The sequence below is a fragment of the Myxine glutinosa genome, chromosome 8 (assembly GCF_964187855.1).
Source record: "Myxine glutinosa chromosome 8, kmMyxGlut1.1, whole genome shotgun sequence".
Lineage (NCBI taxonomy): Eukaryota > Metazoa > Chordata > Myxini > Myxiniformes > Myxinidae > Myxine > Myxine glutinosa.
In genome coordinates, this window is record NC_136268.1 from 92,779,011 (window position 1) to 92,805,481 (window position 26,471).

At 43.7% G+C, this 26,471-nt stretch overlaps 1 protein-coding gene across 1 annotated transcript in view; it reads right to left on the bottom strand.

Annotated features, from left to right (window-relative positions):
- Window positions 1-26,471, bottom strand: part of LOC137432714 (scinderin) — a gene marked incomplete at its 3' end in the record, with an annotated part of 58,851 nt that overhangs the window by 21,197 nt on the left and 11,183 nt on the right. Inside the window, 3 exon segments of the mRNA XM_078783524.1 lie at window positions 9,721-9,813; window positions 12,046-12,195; window positions 14,645-14,806. Coding sequence (XP_078639650.1) covers window positions 9,721-9,813; window positions 12,046-12,195; window positions 14,645-14,806 — 405 coding nt within the window.

The following is a 26,471-nucleotide window of genomic DNA, read 5'->3' on the forward strand; positions in this document are numbered from 1 at the left end:
AGAAAGGTGTGTGACGGACAGGTGCATGAGGAAAGAGTGTGCTGTCAAGAGTAAGGGTGAGTGCGTGGTCAAGAGTGGTGGTGAGAGTAGTGAGAGTGACCAGGAGAGTGAGCTGGTTGTGACAGGTGAGCGAGGATGTACACCTGGGATGGAAGGATGCACACCTGGAATGGTAGAGCGTGAGTGGGAATGCACGCTGGAGTTGGTGGTGAGGCACGTGGTTGGGTGTGCGAATGAGAGCACACCTGTGATTGTCACAGAGGAGGTGACTGAGGAGGGGGCGCGAAGAGGTGTTTTGGTGAGGTGTGCGACCAACGAATGTGTGCCAAAGTGTTCGGTGGTCAGGTGTGTGACCAAGGCGGTGAGTGGAATGGGTGTACCTGGGTGTGTAAGGAACGGTACGAGGGGCATGGAAACGGCTGGATGTGTGAGCAAGGAACGGGCTGCGGGATGTAAGCATGCAGGTGAAGCATCGACGTTAGACGGGGTAGAGTTTAGAACGACTTATAGCCGAGTCGGGCCCTCGGTGCGTGCTGGGCCTCGCTTTGAACGGCCGCGTCCGTGCTCCACTAGGCGGAGCGGGCAGCCCGATAGAAAGGGTCGTCATGGCGACCACTTTTTGGTGAGGCATTCCGGCAGGCCGAGATCGAGCCATGGGATGGCTCCGTGCCGAGATGGTGCGTGGGATCTCGGCCCGGGTAAACCTCCTTCCCTGCACCGAATGCGGGATGCATCCAGCCGCTGGCACAAAACAACCAGCATCCATTGCTTGGCTTCACGAAGCCGGGCTTTGGACAGGAATTGGCGCACCGAGAGGCAGTAGTGAGTAGACTGGGTGATGAGGTTAGTGTTTTGGACCCAAAATTAGAGAAAAACAAAATTTGATGATTGGCAAGGGATTGGCAGTAGTGATTGGCAGATGATGGGCAGTGATTGGCAAATTTTTAATTTGTTGAAATTTGATGTGCAAAATTGGTAGTGAGAGACCCCCGATGTGGTGGGATGGCAAATCCACCATCCCTCACAGGGGGGGCAAAGGAGCAATAGCTTATGGGGTGTATGGCAGTGAAAACTAGCCCGGGTGGGTTAGGATATTGTGTGTAGGGATCTAGAGAAGATGACCTTAGGTAACGATAAGGTTAGGTAGTGACTGATACCTGTAGTGGGGACGCAGGTAGATTAGTGTGGATGATAATGACGTGGGAGCGCAATAGTTTAAAGGGACGACTGGGAAGCGCAAGTTTCAGAAGGGAGTAGTTAGCTGAGATGATGCCGTGTGTGTGAGGATGGAACAGGTGTGATTGCACAGGTGTGCAATTGGACAGGTGTGTGGAGCAGTGTATGAGTAGTGAGTGTGTGGATCAGCGCGAATGCGCTTGGGGAGAGAAGGGTGCAGGTGGCACCAAGTGTGAGAGCACAGGTGTGCAAGTACAGGTGTGTGGAGAGAGTTGGAGTAAGTGGTACGGAGTGGTGTGCATGGTGCGAAGATGTGGATGGGGGAAGAGTGGACCCCTTTCACGAATACCCGGGGCGGGTAGTGTAAGTGTTAGGTAGAGGGTATAGGTAAGTTGTGGTTGGATATTGGCATTTGTGGTGCGGTTGCAGAATGGTGTTGTGAATGGGTGCATTAGTGTTGTGGAAATGGCGGGGCGTGTAGCCTGTCAGTGTGTGTAGTTGGTTGGGCACTCCACCACTGTGAGGATGTCGGCCAGGTGAGGCCGCAGGTGGGCTCTGGGAGCCGGTAGAGTTGTGGATGGGGCCCGAGGATCCGGAGGATGGACCCGGGTAGCCCAGTGCCAGAGAGGGCACCGAGTGGGGAGAGTGCCAGAGGGCCTTCCCCAGGTAGTTAGGTTAGGGTAAGGAGCAGGTAAGCTCGGAGGCAACTGCAGTGGTGGAGGTGTGCAGGTGGGTAGACCCACTGGGAGAGGTACACGCCACAGCCCAGAAATTGTGCGAGGGCACCGGGAGATGAATCGGGGGAGTGAGACCCCAAATTGAAGAGCACCACAGTTTGGCCAATGGGAATTGGTTTTTAGAACCCATAGTGTAAGAGGGCCAATGGTTTGGCCGGAGAAAGACCCCGGGTAGTGTAAAGTTGTTAAAGTCATTTAGGAGATAGTTAGGATTGATGAACCTGTCGCACCATACGCAGCCACTTACCTGTGGTGATGATGATGACTCCACACCTGTGTTTTCTTTGTTTGTGTTGCAGAAATGAGAATTGCTGTTGGATTTGTGAGACGCATCACGACGTGGATGAGACATTGGGGTGATTCCATCTCTCCCTCCCTAGGAGGGACTGATGATGAATTGGTGATGGCAAATTTTGATGTTGAGTTGAAAATGGCAAATTTGATTGGTTAGGAGGGAGAGAAGACGAATTTGGTATATGGGAGGAACGGGGAAGACAGTAGGGATGTTTGTTGATTTGTAAAGTAGATGTTTATGGGTAGTGTTGTGTTGTGTGGATACAGTAAGGGGTAAGGGAGGGGCCATGTAGGTTACCTGGTGGGGGGGGGGGCGTACGATAGGAACGTACCTGTCTCACCTGGTTCCCATGTGCCCCCAGTGTGCATCACCTTACATTGCGTGCACTTTTGCGCCCTTACCACCTTACTCACTTGTTTCTTCTTTTGTCTCCCACCTCCGAGGATCTGGCTTTGGGGTAGAGAGAGAGGAGAGAGAGGTGCTGGCTGCGCAGTTGTGGGCCTGCACTTTCGCTGTTTGCTGCCGGGATCGATACACCATATGGACCGCAATGTTTGTGGCCACCCACAATGGACCGCAGTTCGTTTGCGGCCAAGCACCACCCGGGGATGGACCTATGGATCAACGTGGCACCTATGCCATACAGGTGAACCACTAATAGTTAACACCACCAAGTGCACCACAAGAAGAGCAAGAGACACCTGCAGGGTTAGGGGTTGTCGAATTTATTTTTATTCCAATGAACAATGGTGACTGCACCGATTGGTGGTGGGGTGGTGCTGTTGATGCTCGGGAAGGGTGCTCTGCACGTTATTAAAGGCCGTCGGCCACAGAGCACTCGTGGGTTGGTGTATCGATGTTGGCAAGCGCGCTCTCTCTCTATGCATAACATCTGCATGTGTTCCTCCAAAAACAGGTCCTGGATCGTAGTGTAAATAGCAGCGTAATCTTGTAAATAATGCTCCCTACCGGCTGTATGTTTAGTTTGAGGATTCTTTCCGGATTCGGTTATCCTGTGGGTGTGTTTCTGTGAGGAGAAGGGTGCAACGTCGCAGGGGGACATATTTACTCATTTGTGAATATCTGTAAAACTGTCGCACTCAGGGTAGAGTTAATAGTAGAGGGAACTACATTGCGTGCCACACTAAAGTAGGTAAAAATTTATCGGGTCGGGACGCCCCGAGGGTAGAGAAGGGTGCAATGTTGCGAATATGGAATTTGGCCTCCATATCCGCTTGTAAATATTCCCCTATTTTCTCCAATACTCCCCAACTTTCCCCAATCCCCCATTCCCTAGTCCCATTGCATGTAAATAACAATCAGTAGAGCCGACCTTCCCCTTATTCCCCCATTAAATGTCGTGCCCAGGTCCACCGCACCACACGTAGACAACTTTCGGACATCTTGCTAGTTATTCTTAATCTATGTCAGTTAAGGCCTCGTTTCCATTAATTATGACTCTTCGTTGCACCAGAATGTGATTATATGGCATCAGTAGTGAGTTTAGGACCTTTCCCATACCTCCTCCCATCTTCTTCCCCAAACAACAACAATAACAACAACTACAACAACAATTACAACTACAACTACGACTACAACAACAGAGGGGCGGGGAGTGTGCGTCCTCACACCGGCTCGGTTACCCGCCATGACCATGCGCTCCACGGCGTTACCCCGAAGGGGCTGGCTGTCAGCTCCTCGTCAGGGGCGGAGCCAGTAACCCCCCCACGCACCCAATGAGAAGCAACGTGCCGATTCCATCTGGGGCGGAGCTAACGAGCCGAGGGCGTGTCACTCCCCGCCGGATATACGCGGCCCCGCGCCGGATGTGACGTCAGATGCGCCTCAGCTTGGAGAGAGAAGCCACCGCCACCCCCAGCGCGACGATACCTCCCCGCATCTTTGGACCGGACCGGACCGTACTGTACCCTGCTTTGAGCCAAGAGTGCACCTTGAGCCATCGCTATCTGCCTTTCCTTGCCATCAACCCCCGTGTGAGTCAGCCTTGTCCCGTTTACCTGTCGTCTGTCCGGGGTTAATATAAGAGTGTGTCTAAGTGCCTGTCTTTCTGTGATTATACTTCTAGCCCCTGTAATCTGACCTTTCCGTACGAATATAATCTCCTCCGGAGGTCTTGAGAATCGAAACCTTGGTGTCGTATTGTGTTATTGTAATCCAGCCGGGTGCCTTCTTTTTCTTATTGAGCCAGCATCGCGCGACTAGTCAACGTTCGGGCACAATCGGGTATAATATCGAGCATAATCTTGTGCAGACGTGGTCATCCCAAAACCGCTCGGTGAATAACATCCAAGCCACGTCTGTAACAATATTTAGATACCAATTCCAAATACTGACCAATTTTACGACTCCAACTTTTATCTGGAGTTCAAGATAAAGTTATTGCTCTTCAACCCCCATACACTTAAAATCCCCTCTTTTCGAACATCCTCAATCTGGTCCTAAGAGTAACTAACATTGGTATAGAAACTACATCAATAAAGATTTCTAGTGGTGTCGACATACTGATCAGGGAATATTTACGGGGATAATTTTACTTGGCTTATCAGCTGCCTTAAATGATACATCTAGTGGATCATACTTACATCTAGTCGATCATACTATTCTTTTAGACTGTCTTTCAGGCCAGTTTTTGACAAATCAAATTATTCTGCACCAAACAAATTAAATCGTATGATAGCTCATGTGTATACTATCGAGATTGTTGATCTATTTCCAATGAATGTTGCTAAATAAAAATGGCATGCCCAATGAACATCTACACCATGTCGGCTCACTACTTTACCATCCACTGTCTAACGACTCAAAGCACATTTGCTTGCAACTCACGCCGACTTGCTGACAAATCGTACTGCCACCTTGTCAGCATGGTTTACCGATACACCGATCAGGAACCCTCAATCACAAGTGGCCAGTGGCAGGGTGCTGACCCAGAAGAACATGAATGGGAAAGTGTTCACCAAATTGCTCATGTAGATCTACAGTATATATAAAACTAGATCATCTAATTGCAAACCTCGATTGAATAGGTGAATGATCATTTGACTGCTTAAGGTCTAAGGCTCTTGTTTCACTCTCCACTGCAATGTCATAAATGGTTGTAAGCGATGACAAATTAAAGGGGTCATACCAGGGTTGAGTTAAGGGGCTGAAGATGCCCGTTGGTCATGGATTAAATGAATCTTGAGAATAAGATTTATCGTTCCTCTTTGTTATAAAATTGTTATCATAGTACAATACTTTGGTTAATAGTTCATTGGTTAATTATCTGGTTGGCTGCGCTTTCCATTCTTTGAATAATTCCAGATATGTATAAAACTATTAGGCATAACAGTAAAAAATAAAATAAAAACATCTAGTTATCTAGTTCCATCAAATCGTCGTCTACTTCTGGTGGTATTCATCATAAGATTTCTCTAAACATCTACATCTTGCACTGCTTCCCAAAGCTCTAGCAGAGACAGCTTGGTTGAAGCCTTTACCCCATCCAGCGCATACAAGAACTGCCTCTGCTTCTTCTTCTTCTTCTTCTTCTTCTTCTTCTTCCGTCAACCTTAACTACACCAACATGGTTGGTTGGCTTCTCCAGACTTTCCTTTTCTGCATGCATCATGTATTCAAAGTATGACAGTTTCTGTTTTTATTATCCGTGCTTCTATTGTACATGGTGGTCTAATTTATTCAAGCACGGATTTGTTTGTTCTTCTTTCAGTCCATGGGATTTTAAACATTTGTCTCCAACATAAAATTTCACAACTGTAAATCTTTTTCCCTTCTTCCTTTTTCACAGTCCATGATTCTCATCCAAATATGTCAACTGGAAATACCAAATCATTGACCAGCCTCCTCGTGGTTTGTGTTGTCACATCTTTGTCTTTCCAGATATTTGTCAATCCTAACATCGTTGTTCTCCCCAATCTGATCTGTTTATTAATTTCTCCACATTCTCCACTAAATTCAATCTTAGAATCCTGGAAGATGAAACATTGTGAAACTGAAGATGAAACTACGTATACATGAAGATGAAATGATGATGATTAAATCATGAATTATGATCATGAAATCATGATTCATGAATGAAATCATGATTCATGAAATCATGATCATGAAAATCATGATTAAATCATGAAATATGAACGTGAATGAAATATGATGAATGATGATGAATGATGAGAAATGAATGAATGAATGATGTGAATGTGAATGATGATCAAATGTGATGATGAATAAATGATGAAATGATGATGAAGATGAAACTACGTATTTCCATGTGAGCGTTTCCCAATCTGAATGCATCAATCTTCTCAGTAGACAAAACTTTTTTATCTTTTTTTAGGTTTAAATAAAGACCGGCTTTCCACTTTCCTTCTTCACTGTCCGCAGCATTTTCATCAAGTGCTCTTTACTTTTTGTCAACATACGTGAGATTGTTCATACATCTTCTTCCAATCCTGCTCCAGCCTCCATGTCATCCAAGTTTGATTTCCTCATGATGTACTCACTATACAGATTGAACAAGTTATAAGGGGAGAGAATGCATCCCTGTCTAACCCCTTTTCCAATTCCAAACCAATCTGTCTCTCCATACTCACTGTTCGCTCAAAGGTACGCCAGCCCTCCATCTATGTCTCCACTCCTGTAAAGTGCTTCGTCTGAATGCATTGTAACTTATCTTACGGAGACACTTTCTTGCAATGGTGAGAAAACCTTATTGTCACCTTATGATCCCAGTATATCCAGGAATACAATTAGGCACTGCAGAACAGATATGGGAAGAAGGCAGGAGCTCCTATGACAGACAAGTTCCATATTATGTGATGGGATTTATTTGCCTTTGGCAGTTAAGCAACAGCGTTCATTTGATCAGAATTTAAAATTGGTGAGAGATCAAGTATTTTGCAAAAATCCCAAAATATAACATTTAGAGCCGTGGTTCCCAACCTGGGGGCCATGGTGTATTTATCGGGGGGCCATGGGGTAACTTGAACCATACTAAAAATTAAATTTTGTTTTTTGTTTTTTTAAATATTGTTTTGACTTTGATATTGTTTTGTTTTTTTTCCTATTGTGGATTTGACGTTATGGCTTCTGGGAGTAAAAAAAGAAAGTATCTTGACGAATACATAAAGCTTGGATTCTCCATTACTGTGTCTGGCCAAGAGAAACCACAATGTGTGCTGTGTCACAAGGTTTTGAGTACTGAATCCATGAGGTCATCCAAGTTGAAGTTGCACCTCGAGACGAATCACGCACAACATGCAAAGCAGGATCCCGAATTTTTCAAGCGGCATGAAATAAATTTAAAGCAACAGAAGTTGGATGAGGGAGGAGCTTTTCAACAACAAAATGTAGCAACTGTCCAGGCTTCTTATAAAGTTTCTCTTGAAATTGCAAAGAAGAAAAAACCCCACTCGATTGGGGAGACACTCATCAAGCCTTGTACCCTCCTCATTGCCGAACAGGTTCTTCTTCTTCGAATAACACAGTGCAGCAAATAACACAGTGCAGCGTCGTATCCGTGACATGTCGGAAGATATGAAACAACAGATCATCAATGAGATTAAGGCGGCGCCTTTCGACTTGTTTTCTTTTCAACTTGATGAATCGACCGATGTTAGTTCCTGCTCCCAGCTACTGGCATTCGTTCGCTATGTCAAGGGAGATGATATCAAGGAAAAATTCTTGTTCTGCAGTGCCCGGGAAACAACGACAAAAGCTAACGACGTCATGGAAAAAATGAAGTTGTGCTTCGATGCGGGAGGAATTCAGTGGGAGAATGTATGCAGTGTCTGTACTGACGGTGCTCCTGCCATGCTTGGTTCCAAATCTGGATTCCAAGCAAAAGTGAAGGTGCTGGCACCACAAGCGAAAGGAACCCACTGTATGATTCATCGCTACGCCCTGGCTTGTAAGATTCTCCCTCTCTCATTGAAGAAAGTTCTTGAAGTCGTAATCAAGATTGTTAATTACATCAAGGCAGGCGCTCTCAACACTCGGATGTTCAAGGAGCTGTGCAAAGACATGAACGCGGAACATGAAACGTTGCTATACTACACTGATGTACGCTGGCTTTCAAAAGGGAATGTTCTGAACTGCGTCTTTGAACTTCGTGCAGAAGTCAAACATTTCTTGAATCTTCAAGGGAAACATGACCTCCTGCAGCATTATGATGAAGAATTGTGGAACGAACGACTTGCTTATCTTACTGACATTTTCGAGCAGCAGAACCAGCTGAACCTCAAGCTCCAAGGAAGAGTGACTAATATTATTCTTTTCCATGATCATCTCAGAGGATTTGTTGCCAAGCTCCAAAACTGGCATAGGAAAGTGAACACAGGAACCATTGCTATGTTCAAAAGAATGTCTGAATTGCAAGACAGCATGGGAAAAGAGCTTGATCCCATACTGAAAAATGACATTCTTGAGCATCTGCATTCACTGGAGCTATAATTTCATAAGTATTTTCCTGATTTAGACGACAACGAGGCAAAAATTGTGAGGAATCCTTTTTCCGTCAACCTTTGCGTGGAGAGCATGCCGGAGGCAATGCAAGATGAATTCCTGGATCTCCGAAATGATTCATTTGCCAGACACATTCGAAGAGAAGAGCTTGATGGGGTTTTGGGTGGGAATGGGACACGACCCTAATATCAGCCAGAAGCTATCCGGGTGCTTCTGCCATTCTCGTCTACCTATCTCTGTGAAGCGGGGTTTTCCACGCTGTTGAATATCAAATCAAAACAGCGTAATCGGCTCCACGTGGAAGATGACCTCCACTGTGCCCTGACTGTAACTCAACCACGGATACCCCAATTGGTAGCTAAAATGCAATTTCAGCCATCCCACTGAGTTTTTAATTCACTTTTACGGCGCATGCACCGTGTCCCTAGTTTTGATTACCTGAGTTGTTGTCGAATTGAGTTTCTTTTTGTGAGATTATAACACACTGCATTAAATACAGACACAATAGAGGTTTTTAGTTTTCACATATTCTTGACTTGGAACCTTTTCATACTGTTTTCTTGTGTGACAGTTCTATTTTATGCTGTCCTGATAATTGCTGCGGATAGTGTTGCTACTGATAATATTAAAATCTCATATCAAACATGCATCATTCGAGCGACGTTGCTTTGTTTGCTTCTTCCAAAAACGATGTACTTGGGAGCCAGTAAGGAACAGAAAAAATCTATGGAACTAAATGTTCATGTTGGCTACTTGGAATTCCTCATTTTCTGTGTAATAATTTATCAATTCTCATACAAACAAAATAGCCAATTAAAGGAAAAAACACCTCTCAGAATGCACCACAGAGCAACTAGAAATCCAAAATTTTCTGGGGGGCATGCCCCCAGATCCCCCTAGCCTGCATACACGTGCTCCGCCGCTCGACCCTCGTGAAAGGGAGGGGGGTGCTGGGGATGTGCTTTGGGAGCCAAGGGGGGCCATAACACAAAAAAGGTTGGGAACCCCTGATGTAGAGGGAGTAAAGCGAACCTTGTGGAGGCTTGCTGATTTTTGGTTTAAAATGTCTGCCCTGTCATCATCGTCGGAGGAACCATCTGCAATATGCTTCTTTTCTCCAAGGACCTGAGCACGCAAACAGAATACAGCAATTATTCATTCAGTTATCCAAGGCACATTGCAGTGGCACAACATACATAGATTGCTCAAAGTAAGGGGCAATGAAAGTTTGCAATTGCTTAGTACTGTATTGTTGTACGTGTTATTGTGCTTTTAATGGTCAATGTAGAACATTCGTCCATTGCCAACAGAAAAACTCTTCACGAAGGACACCGTGGAGGCTTTAATGTCCACCAACTAACGCCAGCAGACAGGATTCCCATTTAACATTTATCCAAGGGACTGCACACACATTCATGAATCAACCTGCCAGTGAAACACTGGGATGACAGTTTATACCTAGATCTGGATTTGAACCTAGGCAAGCATGCATCACCTTGGTCATCCTGACAGCCTGCGGAGGATATACACAGTAGTACATGCATCTCCTGGGGGCTGTATTGAATATATCATTGCTCTTTGATTTTTGACTTTGATACACTCCTAAACTGATGGATGAGATGGAATGACTTGAAAAATGGTGGTTATATACAAGGTGTACAAGATAAGCTTTTAGGGTGTAAAAAAATTAATCATCTCCAGGGGTCCAGGGTGGGGGAAGGACCCCAATTCTCTCTATGTAAGTATGTGTCATATAACGTCACCTGGTAGTGTTTCTACAAGGCATACTAAAACATGCCAATTCTGGAGGAATTATGCCGTCCCCTAATTCTGGGGGAAGTCATACTGTATACAATTTGAGAAGTGTCTGTTTGTTTGTTTGCTTGCCTTGTATGCACTCTTAAACCACTGAATGGAACTGGTGGTTGTAGACTACTCAGGGTGTGCATGAGAAGCTGATGGGCTTATGGAGGCAAAACAAAATCATAGTAGTGGCGGTTCAGGGTGGGGAGAACACTATCATTTCCTCTATGCAAATGCGTATCGTATAGCACCAGTCCCGGTATTACAAATAATCTTGTCCATAATTCTGGGGGAATTAACCCATCCATAAGGATGGGTTCTTCGCTAGTAAATTCAAATTTAAATAACAACTACCAAAATGCAATAGGTAAAAGTTTACCCTGAACTGTATATTTCTGTGTTTAAGAGAGGGATTAATGTGCCAAACTTGGTGGCATAGCGGTTAGAGCGTTCGCTGACTGTGGGAGGTCAGCGGTTCAAACCCCAGTGAAGTCATACCAAAGACTTAAAATTGTATGTGCTGCTTCCTTGCTTGATGGTCAGAATGTAAAAGGATAGAGCACAGACAAACAACCATAAGTTGGCAACTATAGTGCAGGCTTGAAGGGCCTAATGGTCTCTTTCTGTATTGTAATATAGTTGCAATATATATATATATATATATATATATATATATATATATATATATATATATATATATATATATATAATATATTTATATCAGTCATTATGCGACTTCATACCATCAGTGGAGAACCGCCAGTAAGGTGTCCCATTCAGCTGTTGCTGCACCTTACTGGGAGTGATAAGCATCGCTCCCAGTAAGGTGAGGTGCAGCAATAGCTGCATGGGACACCTTACTGGCGGTTCTCCATTGATGGTATGAAGTCGCATAATGACTGATATATGACCGAAAGGTTTTCAGAGTCACATGGATATGGAAGGCTCACTGCGTTGCCCTGATGAAGCCCCAACAAGGGCGAAACTAGGTCAATAACTGTGAGTTTTGCATACACTTGTGACTGGATCTGAATTTAACATCCATAATGACGCACTGCTGGATGTCTCCTCCGGAGCTTGGCAGGCAATGCGGACATACACGGCGATGATGTCATGACGTTCGCTCATTAGGTTGGAGCACCAAATTACAGATACTAATATATATATATAATTAGGCCTTTTCCTTTAGGGGAAGGGGTGGGAGGAAATCGGGCATCCTCCGTATCTAGGCTTATACCTCAATGCACTAACACTGCAGCATCGGCTTAGCAGTTTGACTTCTCTATTTGCGGGGTGGGGGGGGGGGGGGCAAGGGCTTAATGTTAATAATGGGAAGCTCGGTCTGCCTTCCAAAATTACCGTTTGTTATTGTAGTTACAGTGTACGTGAAATCACAAATACAGTTTACCTTCATTATTGTTACTCACGTTTAAATACGGGATGTTTTTATCTTGATTGTAAACTACTGAAAAAAAATTCAGGTGGGGGCATTGCCCTTTCCACTGCCCCCCCCCCCCAAACTTTGCCGGTGCACTGCAGTAAGCAAATACTTACCTGAATAATTTCCTTTGTTTCCTCTCCATTTTCCACTATTTCCACCTGGGCCCGGCCATTTCTTTCATTGTCCCGAATGCCGCGAGCAATTGCAGATGCTTGGGTACGCTCGTAACGGTTGCATTCAGAACCACACCAGACGTAGATTTTCTTTGTATTCAAGGAGACAACATAGGTAATTTTATGTAGTATCAGTTTTCACAAATACATATTTTGCTTAGGATTAGATACGAGGGTCGGTACGAAAGTAATGCCTCTTATTTTATTTCTCACTAAATATAATTCCAATTACAATGAACATTACAGGGAATATGCACCTAACGGTGCTCACATCAATGGTAAAGTCACCGTACACATTGTTCAAATGCCTCGGAATATATCCACTGGAGGATTCTCTTCCACAGCGGAAAAAAAAATCAATGACTGTTCTCTGCTTCGTACATTTTAAAAACAGCAGGGTAGTCATTTTGAAAGCGTGGTGTGATGTCACGTGACCAATCAAAGTGCCAATCAACTTAAAATGGATGGGAGATACAAATCTTTCATGATGATCTCGCGTAGGTTTCCTATAATTCTTTGGTTACGAACCGTAAAATAAGGGGCATTACTTTCGTACCGACCCACGGATATTCCATCTCTTCAATTTTTTAAAGGATTTCAACTTCTTAATTACATATAGATAAAATATATGTAGAAACACAATCACTTATAAAGCCATAAAATGCTCTTTTGGTCTTAAATGTATTAGAATATTTTTTATTTCGCTATACTGTTTTTACCAGTGTTTTGCACCCAAAAATGTTCGACCCATCAAAGACCATTTTGAGTTCATCATGCAATGCAGTCACAAGAAATCATTACATGACACGTGGGTGTGACATCATCAATTCCATTCTCCTTTTAAAATTATGCCTTTTCCACACCAGACCATTCTCCCCTCCTGTACACCGTAACACTCCTATCAAGATAATACGAATTATACAGTTAACTCCGAGCAGTGAATTTTGCTAGGGTATGACGTGCAATCGTCCACTATGTTCCATATAGCCATTACTCGTATATCTGGAGCCTGTGTGTGTGTGTGTGTGTCCATCTTCAGAAGAGCCAATGGTCTATATCGTGCCCACTTGAGCTCTGATCTCTCAAGATTTTCAACAATTCTCCAAAGCCCAATGGCTACTCCTCAAGTCCATCAGTAGTGTATGCCCTTCACCTGCTCCTTTACTTATGAAGGATGGAGTCATCATGTACTCTACTAGAGACAAAGCAGAGTGCCTTCACACTGTCTGTGCTTAAAATATCACATTCCCAATCCCTTCCTTCCTGTGCTCAACCCACCGTTACTTATTCGCTGCTTTATCCAAAATGTCACCTCATCTCCTGCTAAAACAATGGGTGAAATAAACAGGATGTTGATTGAGCTATGCTAACCACAGTCGGAGGCCTGGAGAAGCTAATGTTTCAGGCATTAATCCCTCTTTTGCTCTGACAAAGGGTTTTTGCCTTATCCACCATATTTACCAGATTTAGGTCCATGCCACATCCATGTAAGTAATCACTAAAATGAACAGAAAAGCATAAGGGAGGATGTTTTGCTTCTGCTGAAAGGTTAAAACAGCCAAATCCACTGTGATAAAGATGTATCAGAAAAAAGGCTTCCGGGATGAGATCCAAAAAGTAGGTTGTCCGCTGGATAAAGTCCACTGAAGAAGAATAAGATTATGTAATATGGCAGGAATAAAGTTTGCTAATGTATTGTACTTATTACGTAGGTGGGATTACACATCTTTGGAAGGACCTTCGTATTGGGCTTAATGCATTTCCTAGCTGTCCTCCAAGGAAAGCTTCCACCTTGTTGTTCTCCACAGAGATGAGATCCTTTCTGAGTTGTCCTCAGTCCAAATCAGTGTACAAAACCATCATCTAAAACAGTATGGAATTTTCCTCTCCACTCTCGGTTTGGGCCACTGATGCCCATCTTTTCCTTCTCGAGAAAATGGAAGATAAGCCCCTTTCAGACATTGGAATACATTTGCAGGAGGCTGGGTCTAAGCAGCTGCTTCTTGCTCTCTACAAAATGGCTGTCCAGTATGACCCCTCTTCTGGACGTGCTCCTCCTGCTCTTTCTCCTCTGCCCATCCCCATTCCACTTTAACTCACACATTTTTTAAACCGAAATCAAAATCTTGTTACCTTGCCAAGTCGACCTTTCCTGCTCACCTTTTTTTCCTTGCCTTTCCTCACCACCTCTTCCCAACCAATGTTCTCCAAATCTATAGAACCATTACCCGTGTCTGCTATCATATTCGCTTTATCCCTACATATATATATATATATATATATATATATATATATATATATATATGTAGACAGCGATGATGTTTTTCCTTGAACAAGACCTTTCTGCCTCTATTACTGCTTGATTGTGACTTTTTGTTGAATACAACAATGTGAAGTGAAGCAGTCTCTAATGATCCCATCCAATATTTCTAAGTTTGAAATGAAGGTTTTCATTTTGATTCAGGCAGCAAATTTTAAGCTATCTACCTGGCTCCTCCTTTTTCACTCATCTCTTGTTTTTCCCCGATCCTCAACTCACTTTTCCGAGGTCGATGATGAAACCGTCTCCCTGGTTGAAGCTGGACCATGACAACAGAACCTCGTAAGATCGCACATTTCTTCGACCTTTGACATGCAGCAAGCGCTTAACATCTGCGGCGTTTGGTTGGACATGTCGAAAGCCAGAATTGACACCGCCCATCTGAAAACCACACAGTAGGAGGTCAGTAGCAGGAAACATACATCAGTGTCATATTGAGATGAAGCGTGTGCATATACAACACCATAATAAACTATGAGTTGAAGTTTGACAGACATTACGAATAAAGTTGTTTTTATTTTTTCCAAAAGAATACAATGGACATTCCAAATTACCCTGTGACCATACCTGTGCTATATCTATATATCATCACTCTCACCTCCTACAGATAGTGATAATTACACAACTAAGCAGCCACCTCCACCTATTTCTGCAATAGAATAGCTCATAATAATAATAACCAAAACCAAGTCTGCTGTCTTAGGATAAATACCAAGTAACACATCTGATGAAAGTGGTGAGGCCAACTAGAATGGGTATGTTTAATTAAGCACCTTTCGTCTCGGTAATTCATTCTGGCTGCATGATCAAATGAGGAAGATTATTTTTACTCTCTGGCTGCCCATTCCAATGAAGAAAATCCATTCATAACTTTATCTTTAGGTTTGAACGACAAGATTCCTTCAGCATTAGGGAACCTCTTTGATCATACTGTACTGTGTGTATATATATATATATATATATAAACAGGAAGTAAATTCCTGCGTGGGGCTAGTGTGAAAAAATTCTGACAGAACCCAGGACTCGAATATGTGTGTGTATATATACATATATGCACACACACACACACACACACACACACACACACACACACACACACACATATATATATATATATATATATATATATATATATATATATATATATATATATACATACATACATACATACACATATACATACAGTACATATACGCACATTACTCCTACATCATAGAGAGGTTGGTTGCCTCGCTGTTCTTCGACTACGTCCTTTCCAGTGTTGTACCTTCTGCACTTTCTGTGCTTTGCCCCCTCCCCCCACATCCACTCTCTATCTGCCAACTCCTCCGCCTCCTCCCTCCAGCCCCAATCCAGGCTCAATACCCACCTCCACTCATTTATGCCTCTTTTCCCCACATGTTATTAAGTTAGGTGAAGTGGTTTGTAGCACATTTTTGCCATTACTCAAAAAGCTTAAGGTTTACTTTCGCAATGATATGTCTTCTTCCTCCTAGCATATGGTTTATTACTAGCTCACCTGGAACGAAGTTCAGGTTAGCTTATGCGAGGGTTCTTTGTCCATCCGTCAGTTCGTCCATCCGTCCGTAAACACTTGAAACTTCTTCTCCGAAACCGCTGATGGGATTGCGACCAAATTTGGCACAAATTATATTTGTTGTGTTGTGACTAACGTTTGTTCACGGCATTAAAAAATCGAGGTCTAAGGGGTTTACCGGAGGTCAAAGTGGATCCAGGTTTGACCCACCCCCCCAAAAATAGATATTTGCTTTCTTCTCTGAAACTACACACACGATTTCGATGGAACTTCACCACAACCTTCATCACCCGTGGTGTACCAAAGTTTGTTCAAGGCATTGGAAAAATTGGGGTCTGAGGAGGTACACGGGGTGGGAGGTTGGGGGTGCCCCCCAAAATAATTTTTTTGTTTTGTTTTTTAAAGTCTTATGATTATGTTGGTATCATTCAATTCATGATTATGTGCACCAAAGTTTGTTCACAGCATTAAAAAGTCGGGGTCTAAGGGGGTTTACCTGGGGTCAAAGTGGGTCCAGGTTTGACCCCCCAAAATAGGAATTTGCTTTTTCCTCTGAAACAACACACACTATTTCGATGAAACTTGACCACAACCTTCATCACTCGTGATGTACCGAAGTTTGTTCACGGCAATAAGAAAATCTAACTCTAAGGGGATCTATGGGGGGGTCACATTACTCCTACATCATATACGCACATTACTATATACGCATATACGCACATTACATTACACACAACGCACATCATTACTATATACATCATTACTATATACTCCTACATTACATATACGCACATCATATACATGATTATGTTAGTATGATTCTACATGCTGCCCTGTCTTCTAGAAACCATTGCAATTGGGTCCAGGTTTGACCCCCCCAAAATAGGTATTTGCTTTCTTTTCTGAAACTACACGCACTATTTCGATGAAACTTGGCCACAACCTTCACCACCGATGATGTACCAAAGTTTGTTCACGGCATTAAAAAAAAATCTACCCCTTTGGGGGTCTACGGGAGGGGTGGGGGTAGAGGGGGTTTCCCCCAAAAATAGGTATTTGCTTTCTTTTCTGAAACTACACGCACTATTTCGATGAAACTTGGCCACAACCTTCACCACCGATGATGTACCAAAGTTTGTTCACGACATTAAAAAAAATCTACCCCTTTGGGGGTCTACGGGAGGGGTGGGGGTAGAGGGGGTTTCCCCCCAAAATAGGTATTTGCTTTCTTCTCAGAAATTACACACACAATATCGATGAAATTTGACCACAACCTTCACGACCCGTAATCTACCAAAGTATGTTCACAGCATTTTAAAAAATCTGCTCCTTTAGGGGTTTACTGGGGGGCTGTGGGGGTTACCCCCCAAAATAGGTATTTGCTTTCTTCTCAGAAACTACACACACAATATCGATGAAACTTGACCACAACCGTAATCACACATTATGTATCAATGTTGTTCAAGGCATTAGAAAAATTGGGGCATTTGGGATGGAGGAATTTGAGGGAGGGGGGATTTCCCCCCAAAATAAGTATCATTATGTTAGTATGATTCTACATGCTGCCATGTCTTCTAGAAACCATTGCAATTTGGTTTAAATTACCTTTAGTCAGGATAGTATAGTTTATTCTACCAGGTGAACCAAACCACCTTTTAGAGGCCATTTTTCCCCGCAAAGCGGGGGTTGGCCTTTTTCGGGCACCGTGGTTGTTGTTGTTTTGTTGGTCCCCTTTTTGAAGCAATGTTTTACGGCCGGATGCCCTTCCTGCCGCCAACCCTTTTTGTCGCCTTTTACGACAAGCACAACCTGGTAATTACCAGTGAACTGGTACTCAATTGCAGTTTTACTTTTCATACCTCAGCTCCAGCAGAGGGCATGCACTTGACATCTTGAGAAATTGGAGGAACGATTGGAGAGACATTTGTAGATCGACAACAACGTGTGGCTCCCACCGCAGTTTCGAGACGATGGAAGATACATTAGAGAAATCTACCCAGAATGTACCAGGTGAGCGCCAGGGTAATTGCCCCTATGTTTTGTCTTAACGTCGGGAAGCTTTGCTTAGAAGCACGAGATGTAGATTTAGTATCAAACCAAATTCTCTGCCTTGTTACAATTGAGACATTCTACACTTGTCCAGTTCCCTTCAACTTTCCCACAACCTCCACTTCCAAGTGCTGTATGTCGGATGCTTAAGGCAACAATTTGATGGGAATGTTTTAAAAATAAAACAGACATAAAACTACATAGCTTTCAACATTCCACTGAATGATGCTTCACCAAGTATGACTTGTAGCACTCGAGTCTTTCCATGCTGTTTATCACATGTGATCACTTCCCTGCACACAGTTGTATTGTGCTGAAACTGCTTCTCTCCATTCAACTGTATCACACTCATCTTAGTTCATCTTGCGGTATCGTGATTGAGCACTGCTCTGGCAGCTGTATGTTGATCAAGTCTCAACATGGTACTGAATTAAATCCACATTTGTCGATTCGGTTTTCATGAACTCCAAGTTTCCCTAATGTCAAGCAATCTACATTTCATAATGCAATTTATCCTTTTATGTTATTGTAGGGGATTCTCTCAGCTTCTATATGACGTAAATCCATTCAAACGTTTGAGGACAACGAGGGTGTGTGGCGCAATACAGTAGACCCCAGTGGTATTTGGCATATTGGCACAAATGTCTAGATTCATATCATGACTGCCATGACTAAAATAATCCTAGCTTTACCCTGAGGCTGTATTCACATGCCTTTATGCGCATTTTGGTGTTGGGCTTTGCTGCACCGGCGAGAGAGCCACTGTGTTTTTGGTCACCTCTTGCTTTTCTTCACTGCTTTCGGTAAAGAGGAAGCAAAAGAATGGCAAGTTGAAGGTTTCGATGCTGGAGGAGAAAAATGCCACCACTGCATGCTTTAAAAATAACCCAGATAGCACAACACGCTGGGCTAATGTAGGCAAGAGATCGGTATAGGTTGGAACAATCGGAAGCAGATTTCCAAAATTGGACTAAAATTGGCAATTTGATGTAAAAGCGACATCAATTTGTCAACGTTGATCCAACGTTGGCAATATTGGGTGAAAGCTGTCTTAAAGACTACTGGAAGGCACAATAAAGTGACTGAGAATATTGCAACAAAAAACGTGAAATAAAAATGCAAAATAACTAATCAGCAGCTTTTCAAATGCAGTGCAGGGAGCGGCCGCCGTAAATGGAAGACAGATGAATGCACAGACGAACACCATGGTTCACAATATTACATATATTACACACACACACACACACACACACACACACACACACACACACACACACACACACACACACACACACACACACACATAAATATATATATATATATATATATATATATATATATATATATATATATATATATATATATACACTACATGGCCAAAAGTATGTGTTCAAAGGGGCCTAGCCCGAAATTCCAATTCATCCCAAAGGTGTTCAATGAGGTTGACGACAGGCCAGTCAGTTCTTCCACACCGATCTCAACAAACCATTTCTGTATGAACCACGCTTTGTGCACTGGGGCATTGTCATGCTGAAACAGGAAAGGGCCTTCCCCAAACTGTTGCCACAAAGTTGGAAGCACACAATCATCTAGAATGTCATTGTATGCTGTAGCATTAAGATTTCCCTTCACTGGAACTAAGGGACCTAGCCCGAACCATGAAAAACAGCCCCAGACCATTATTCCACCCCCACAAAACTTTACAATTGGCACTATGCATTCGGGCAAGTAGCGTTCTCCTGGCATCCGCCAAACCCAGATTCGTCCGTCGGACTGCCAGATGGTGAAGCATGATTCATCACTCCAGATAATGCATTTCCACTGTTCCAGAGTCCAATGGCTGCGAGCTTTACACCACTCCAGCCTACGCTTGGCATTGCACATGGTGATCTTAGGCTTGTGTGTGGCTGCTCAGCCATGGAAACCAATTTCATGAAGCTCCCAACGAACAGTTGTTGTGCTGATGTTTCTTCCAGAGGCAATTTGGAACTCGGTAGTGAGTGTTGCAACCGAGGACCAACGATTTTTATGCGCTGCGCACTTTAGCACTCGGCGGTCCCGTTCTGTGAGCTTGTATGGCCTACCACTTCACGGCAGAGCTGTTGTTGCTCTTAGACGTTTCCATTTCACAATAACCGCACTTACCGTTGACTGGGACAGCTCTAGCAGGGCAGAAATTTGACGAACTGACTTGTTGGAAAAGTGGAATCCTGTGACGGTGCCACATTAAAAGTCACTGAGTTCTTCAGTACAGGCCATTCTACTGCCAATGTTTGTCTATGGAGATTACATGGCTGTGTGCTTGATTATATATACCTGTCAACAATGGGTGTGGCTGAAACAGCCGAATCCACTAATTAGAAGGGGTGTCTGCATACTTTTGGACATGTATTGTATATATACAGACTTGGCATTTAATATGGAATATTTTTTTTGTGTGGGTGAACTTACTTTTCAAGATGTCTTAGAACCAAAAGTTCATTGGAATTATGTTGAAATTATTCTAGATTTTGTTAATGTGACCTTGAAAAGAAACAAAAACCACATTTGACATTTCGAAACAAATAAATTGATCCTTGAAAGTGATGTAAACTGATATCGAACTCAATTCATGGACAGTACTGTGTTAAACTTCTGTACGTTTTCCAGAAGTATCTCTTTATTTTGCACATTAGCCAAAAAATTTTTTTAACAAAAACAAAAGTTAAATTACGACTGGGATTACGGACAGTAAAATTACAGTTCAGTACTTCGTGTAACCCCCACGAGCATTCAAGAGAGCATGTACACGTTGAGGCATGCTGTTCACGAGATTTGCCAAGGTTTGGACAGGAATCGCTTGCCATGCAGTGACAATAGCCTGCTGCAATTCACGCACAGAGGTCGGTTGCTGGTCCAAGTGGTCGATTTGACGCGTTAATTCTGCCCACAAGTTCTCTATCGGATTCATATCCGGGGACATGGCAGGCCACTCCATATGCTCTACACCATGGTCAGCAAGAAAGTGTTGGATCATGCGAGCACGATGAGGCCGTGCATTGTCATCTTGGAAGACAAAGTTTCCTCGAAAGGCTGCACGAGCAAATGGAAGCAATGTTTCTTCCAGAATGGCCCTGTACTTGAACTGGTTCAGGTTTCCATTCAGAACAACCAGGTCAGTTTTGCCCCCTGCATGAAACGCAGCCCAAACGGTCACCCCACCACCTCCAGCTTGGACTCTTGGCACTATACAATCTTTGTTGTAGGCTTCATGCACTTGTCTGCGCACTCGGACGCGGCCATCTTGACGATAGACCAGAAATCTAGACTCGTCACTGAAGATCACATGATTCCAGTGTCCTGGCTGCCATTGACGGTGCTCTCTGACCCACTGCAATCGGCGCTGGCGGTGTTGTCTGGTCAGGCGTGGCTTTCTCAGGGGACGCCTGGCACGATAGCCTGCTTGAACCAGTCATTGGTTGACTAGCCTTCTGGATACAGGCACATTTTTCAGTTGCTACCACTCGGCCCTGAGCCGATTAGCTGACTTGGTTCGGCCATTGCGGACTAACCGGTGCAGCTGGCGATCATCCCTCCTTGTGGTTCTGCGGGGACGTCCTGGCCTCGGTATTGGAGTAGGGACACCCCTCTGAGCATTTCGTTTCAGGATCTTTGACACCTGACCTTCAGTGATGCCATACTGCCGAGCAATAGCACGCTCTTTCATGCCGTAATTTCGTAAAGCCACCACTCCATGACAAACAGCATTGTCGAGTTGACGGACCATCTCCAGAGGAAGCGTCAATAACTTTTGGAGATGTGCAGCAGTTGTTTTCCACTAATACAGAACGCAACAACCCTTGTATACCCGACTGTGAAGCCAATCGTGAAATGCACCTGTCCGTACATTTTGCCACGCCACCTGTGATATAATCCTGTTGTTGACTTCTTGCTGCAACAGACAATCAGTGACATGGTTCTTTAAACAAATAAATCACCAAAGTGTAAAAGAAACTCACCAGATTGATATACTGAGTTAAGAAAGTAAGCCCAATTCAAGGAAAAAAAAAATTCCATATTAAATGCCAAGTCTGTATATATATATATATATATATATATATATATATATATATATATATATATATATATATATATATATATATATATACGTATATATATATATATATATATATATATATATATATATATATATATATATATATATATATACATATATGTAATATTGTGACGACAGATGAACGCACAGATGGACACCAACATTGGCCCAACGCCGGTGTGCTATCTGGGCTGCCAGGAGGACTTATAATGAGAAGGAGCAGCTTTAGGCTCGGTGTATATATGAGAAGATGAAGGATGCCCTGCTACTTTGGTTCATCATCCGCAGAAAGAAAATTTCCCATCTCTGGGAGAATGCTCCAGTTCAAAGCCATCAAGATTTATCACAGCCTTCCTGATTTTTCCAATGTTGACAACACTCAACCATTCTTGGACCTTGGTAAGTATAGGATGACTCGACCAATTCAAGAAGCATCATTCCATCCATCTAGTGTTGGTACAGGGAGAGAGTACCTGAGCCAATATGGCTACCATACAACCCTTTCAGTACAAATCTTTCTTGCTGGGTTCAGTACAGAGTATTCATCATTCATTATGATGTTTTTATACATTACTCCAATTGGAATAATAATTTACAGTGTGATGTAAATCAACGGAAAAAATGGACTGTGCCATTAAAATAACCAGCAGAGAGAGATGCAAAATCCCAGAGAGAGCAGCTCATGGCAATTTTTCCATGGCCTAATCGAATGAGCGGTGGTTTCATAACACCAGTGATAAAAGAAAACCTTATTATTAGATTATGTAAAAATATAAACAAGTTAGTGCTGTACTATGGAAACCGGTGAATTCTTGCTATACTGTAGAGATCAAATGAATGAAACCCTCAAGTACTGATACAACAACAACAACATGCATTTTAAACGCCATTTTTCCTGCTAGAGCGGGGGTTAGCCTTGCGGTCCCCATGACAATCTTCTCCATTTTGCCCTATTTTCTGCATCTCTCCTTGTTAACCCCCTTGCCCGCATTTCTTCTTCCACCATCTTTAGCCAAGTCTTTCTCGGTCTTCCCCGTCTTCTACTTCCTTCTACATTCATTTCCATCACTCTTCTCAACCAGTCACTTTCATCCTTCCTCAACACATGACCAAACCATCTCAACCTGTTCCTCTTCACAGCATCAATCACAGGCTCTATTCCAATCATCTTTCGCAATTCATCATTTGTCTTCCTCTCTCTCAACGATACTCCGCACATCCGTCGAACCATTCGCATTTCCACCCTTTCCAACCTTCGTTGCTGCTCTACGTTCATTACCCATGTCTCGCTCCCATAAATCATAACACTTCTCACACATGCAGCATACACCTTTCCCTTCAGCTTCAACGACACTCCCCTCATCATCAGCACGCCACTCAATTCCCGAAACTTCTTCCATGCACATCTCACTCGAGCAACCGTTGCCGAGTCTGATCCACCTTCTCCATTCAGCATGTCTCCGAGGTAGCAAAATGTTTTCACACCGTCCAGCTTCACGCCGTCTCCAAGATCCAACTCAACATTTCCTCCATCTGCAGCTCCCTCTGTGCACACCTTACATTTGAATGTAGCTGCCACACTGGTTAATGACCCTCTCAGACCACTACATTTTTGATGAACCCACTCAGCGCACATTGTACACTGAATGGAGTTCACTCCGACACCCTTCCTACACACAGCACAGGGCCACTTCCCAGTTCTTTCCACCTCACCACATGCTTTACCACTTGCCATCACCTTCGTCTTTCCGATATTCACCTTCAGACCTTTTGTCTCCATACATTCCTTCCACGTGTTCATCTTTTCCTTCAGTCCATCCATACTTTCCGCAATCAACACCAGATCATCTGCATACAACAACTCCCACGGTAAACCCTCCTTTACGTTCTGAGCCAGCACCTCCATCACAGCTACAAATAGTAGTGGACTTAGTACCGACCCCTGATGCACTCCCACCTTCACCTCAAACTCACCACTGTTCCCGTCCTTCGTCCTTACAGCTGTGCGCGCTCTTTTGTACATTGCCATCACTACTCTGATCAACCATTCCTCCACTCCTAACTTCCTCAATGCCCATGTCAATACTTTGCGTGGAACCCGATCGAATGCTTTCTCCAGATCAACAAACCCAAGAAACAACTTCTTCCTCTTCTCCATGTACTTCTCCTGCAACTGCCTCACAATGAAAAGCGTGTCTGTCGTTCCTCTTCCTGGCATAAATCCAAACTGCATTTCGTCGATCTTCACTTTCTTCCTTATCCTCCTCTCCAACACCCTTTCCAATACCTTCATTCCATGCTCCAATAACTTTATCGCTCAGTACGAGGCACACTCCAGAGGGTCACCTTTCCCCTTGTATAGAGGGACGAGGGTACTCAGTTCCCAATCCACTGGAATGCGGCCTTCTTTCACCACCAGATTACAGATCTCTGTCATTCTCTTCACACCCCAACTTCCTGCTGCCTTCAACATATCTCCCACAACTCCCGTCGGCCCTCCCGCTTTTCTACCCTTCATTGCTTTTATCGCTTCCTCAACTTCCTTCTCAGTTATCTTCTCTGCCCGTCCTAAAACTGGGTTACTCTCTATGTTGCCATCCCATTCATTCTCTGTATTCAACAGCATTTCCATATATCTTTTCCATCTTCCTTTAATTCCATCTGGGTCGACAACGATTTGTCCCACTTCATCCTTCAAGCAGCTCACCCCCATCACATCACACCTCTTTTTCGCTATCTGCTTTGCAATCCTGAATACTGCTTTCTGACCCTCTTCCGAATCCAAGCGTTCTCCGAACATTTTCCTACATGCCTCCTGCGCCTTTGCTATCTCTTTCTTTGCAGCCTTCCTGGCTGCCTTATAACTTTCATGCTCTGCTGTTTCTGCTCCCATACCCTTCGCCTTCTGCCACTCCTTGAACTTCTTCCTCTTCTCGTCAATCCTCTTTCCAACTTCATCATCCCACCACCATGTTTCAGAGTGCCTCGGTGGTCCTTTTGTCCATCCACATACCTCACCAACGGCTCCCAACAGACTAGCTTTCATTGACATCCAACCACTTTCAAGCTCAACCACATCATCCTCGACCCTACTCAGCCTCTCTTTTAATGCCTCCCTTACTGTCACCTCTTTCAACCTCCACACCTTCATTCTCGGTTGGTACTTCACCTGCCGAGCTCTCCTCGCACCTTTCACCCTTACGTCGCAGACAACCAAGTGGTGCTGTGAAACAGCCTCCTCCCCCGGGATCACCTTTGTGTCTCGGAGGTGCCCCCTATCTCGCCTACGCACCATCAGGTAGTCAACGGTTGTCGTCGACCCACCTGACGTGTATGTAACAAGCTTATTATCCTCTTTCTGGAACTGAGTATTACAAATCAACAAATCAGCTCCATCAGCAAACTCCAAAATCCTTTCACCTTCTCCATTTCTCACACCATATCCGTAACCCCCATGAACTCCGTCAAAATCATCCATACTCCTTCCCACATGTCCATTTAGGTCTCCTCCTACCACAACAACTTCCTCATCTTTCACGTTTTCCATCAGCTTCTCTATCGCACACCAGAACTTGTCCTTCTCTTCATCGCTCCGACCAACCTGCGGAGCATATCCCGAGATGACGTTCACCAAGAGCTTTCCAATCATCATTTTCACCATCATCAACCTATCACTCACTCTAGTCACACTCACCACACCGTCTACAAACTCCTCAGAAAACAGGACACCAACACCATTCACGCCCTCCAGGCACCCTTGCCACACAAACTTGTATTTCTGTCCCTGCCTACCCTTCACCATTCTCACACCACTTCCCTTCCATCTCGCCTCTTGCACACAACATATGTCCACTCTTCTTCTGACCAATACTGATGAAGTGTCGAAAACAAACAATAGTTCACTCAAATGAAATAATTGTATTTCACATGATGATGGATCCTGCTCACATCAATTATAATCATCTTGATCATGACGATATTAAATAATTATTAGCCCATCCCCTGCGTAGCAGGAGACAGGGTTTTGCAACACTTCTGTGTGTGTGTGTGTGTGTGTGTGTGTGTGTGTGTGTGTGTGTGTGTGTGTGTGTGTGTGTGTGTGTGTCCGGGCCGTAACATTTTTTTACCATTTGAGCTATTGTCATCAAATTTTCACGAAAGCCTTATGATAATATGGAGAAGGCAAATTAATTATTTGGTCAAAAGGTCAAAACGTCAAAGGTCAGCATCACATAACACCATCAATTTTCATTTAAATGACCTGAAATTCCAAATTACTATTTGAGCTATTGCCACTACATTTTCATCAAAGCTTTATTATGATAATATGGAGAAACCAAATAAATAATTTGGTCAAAAGGTCA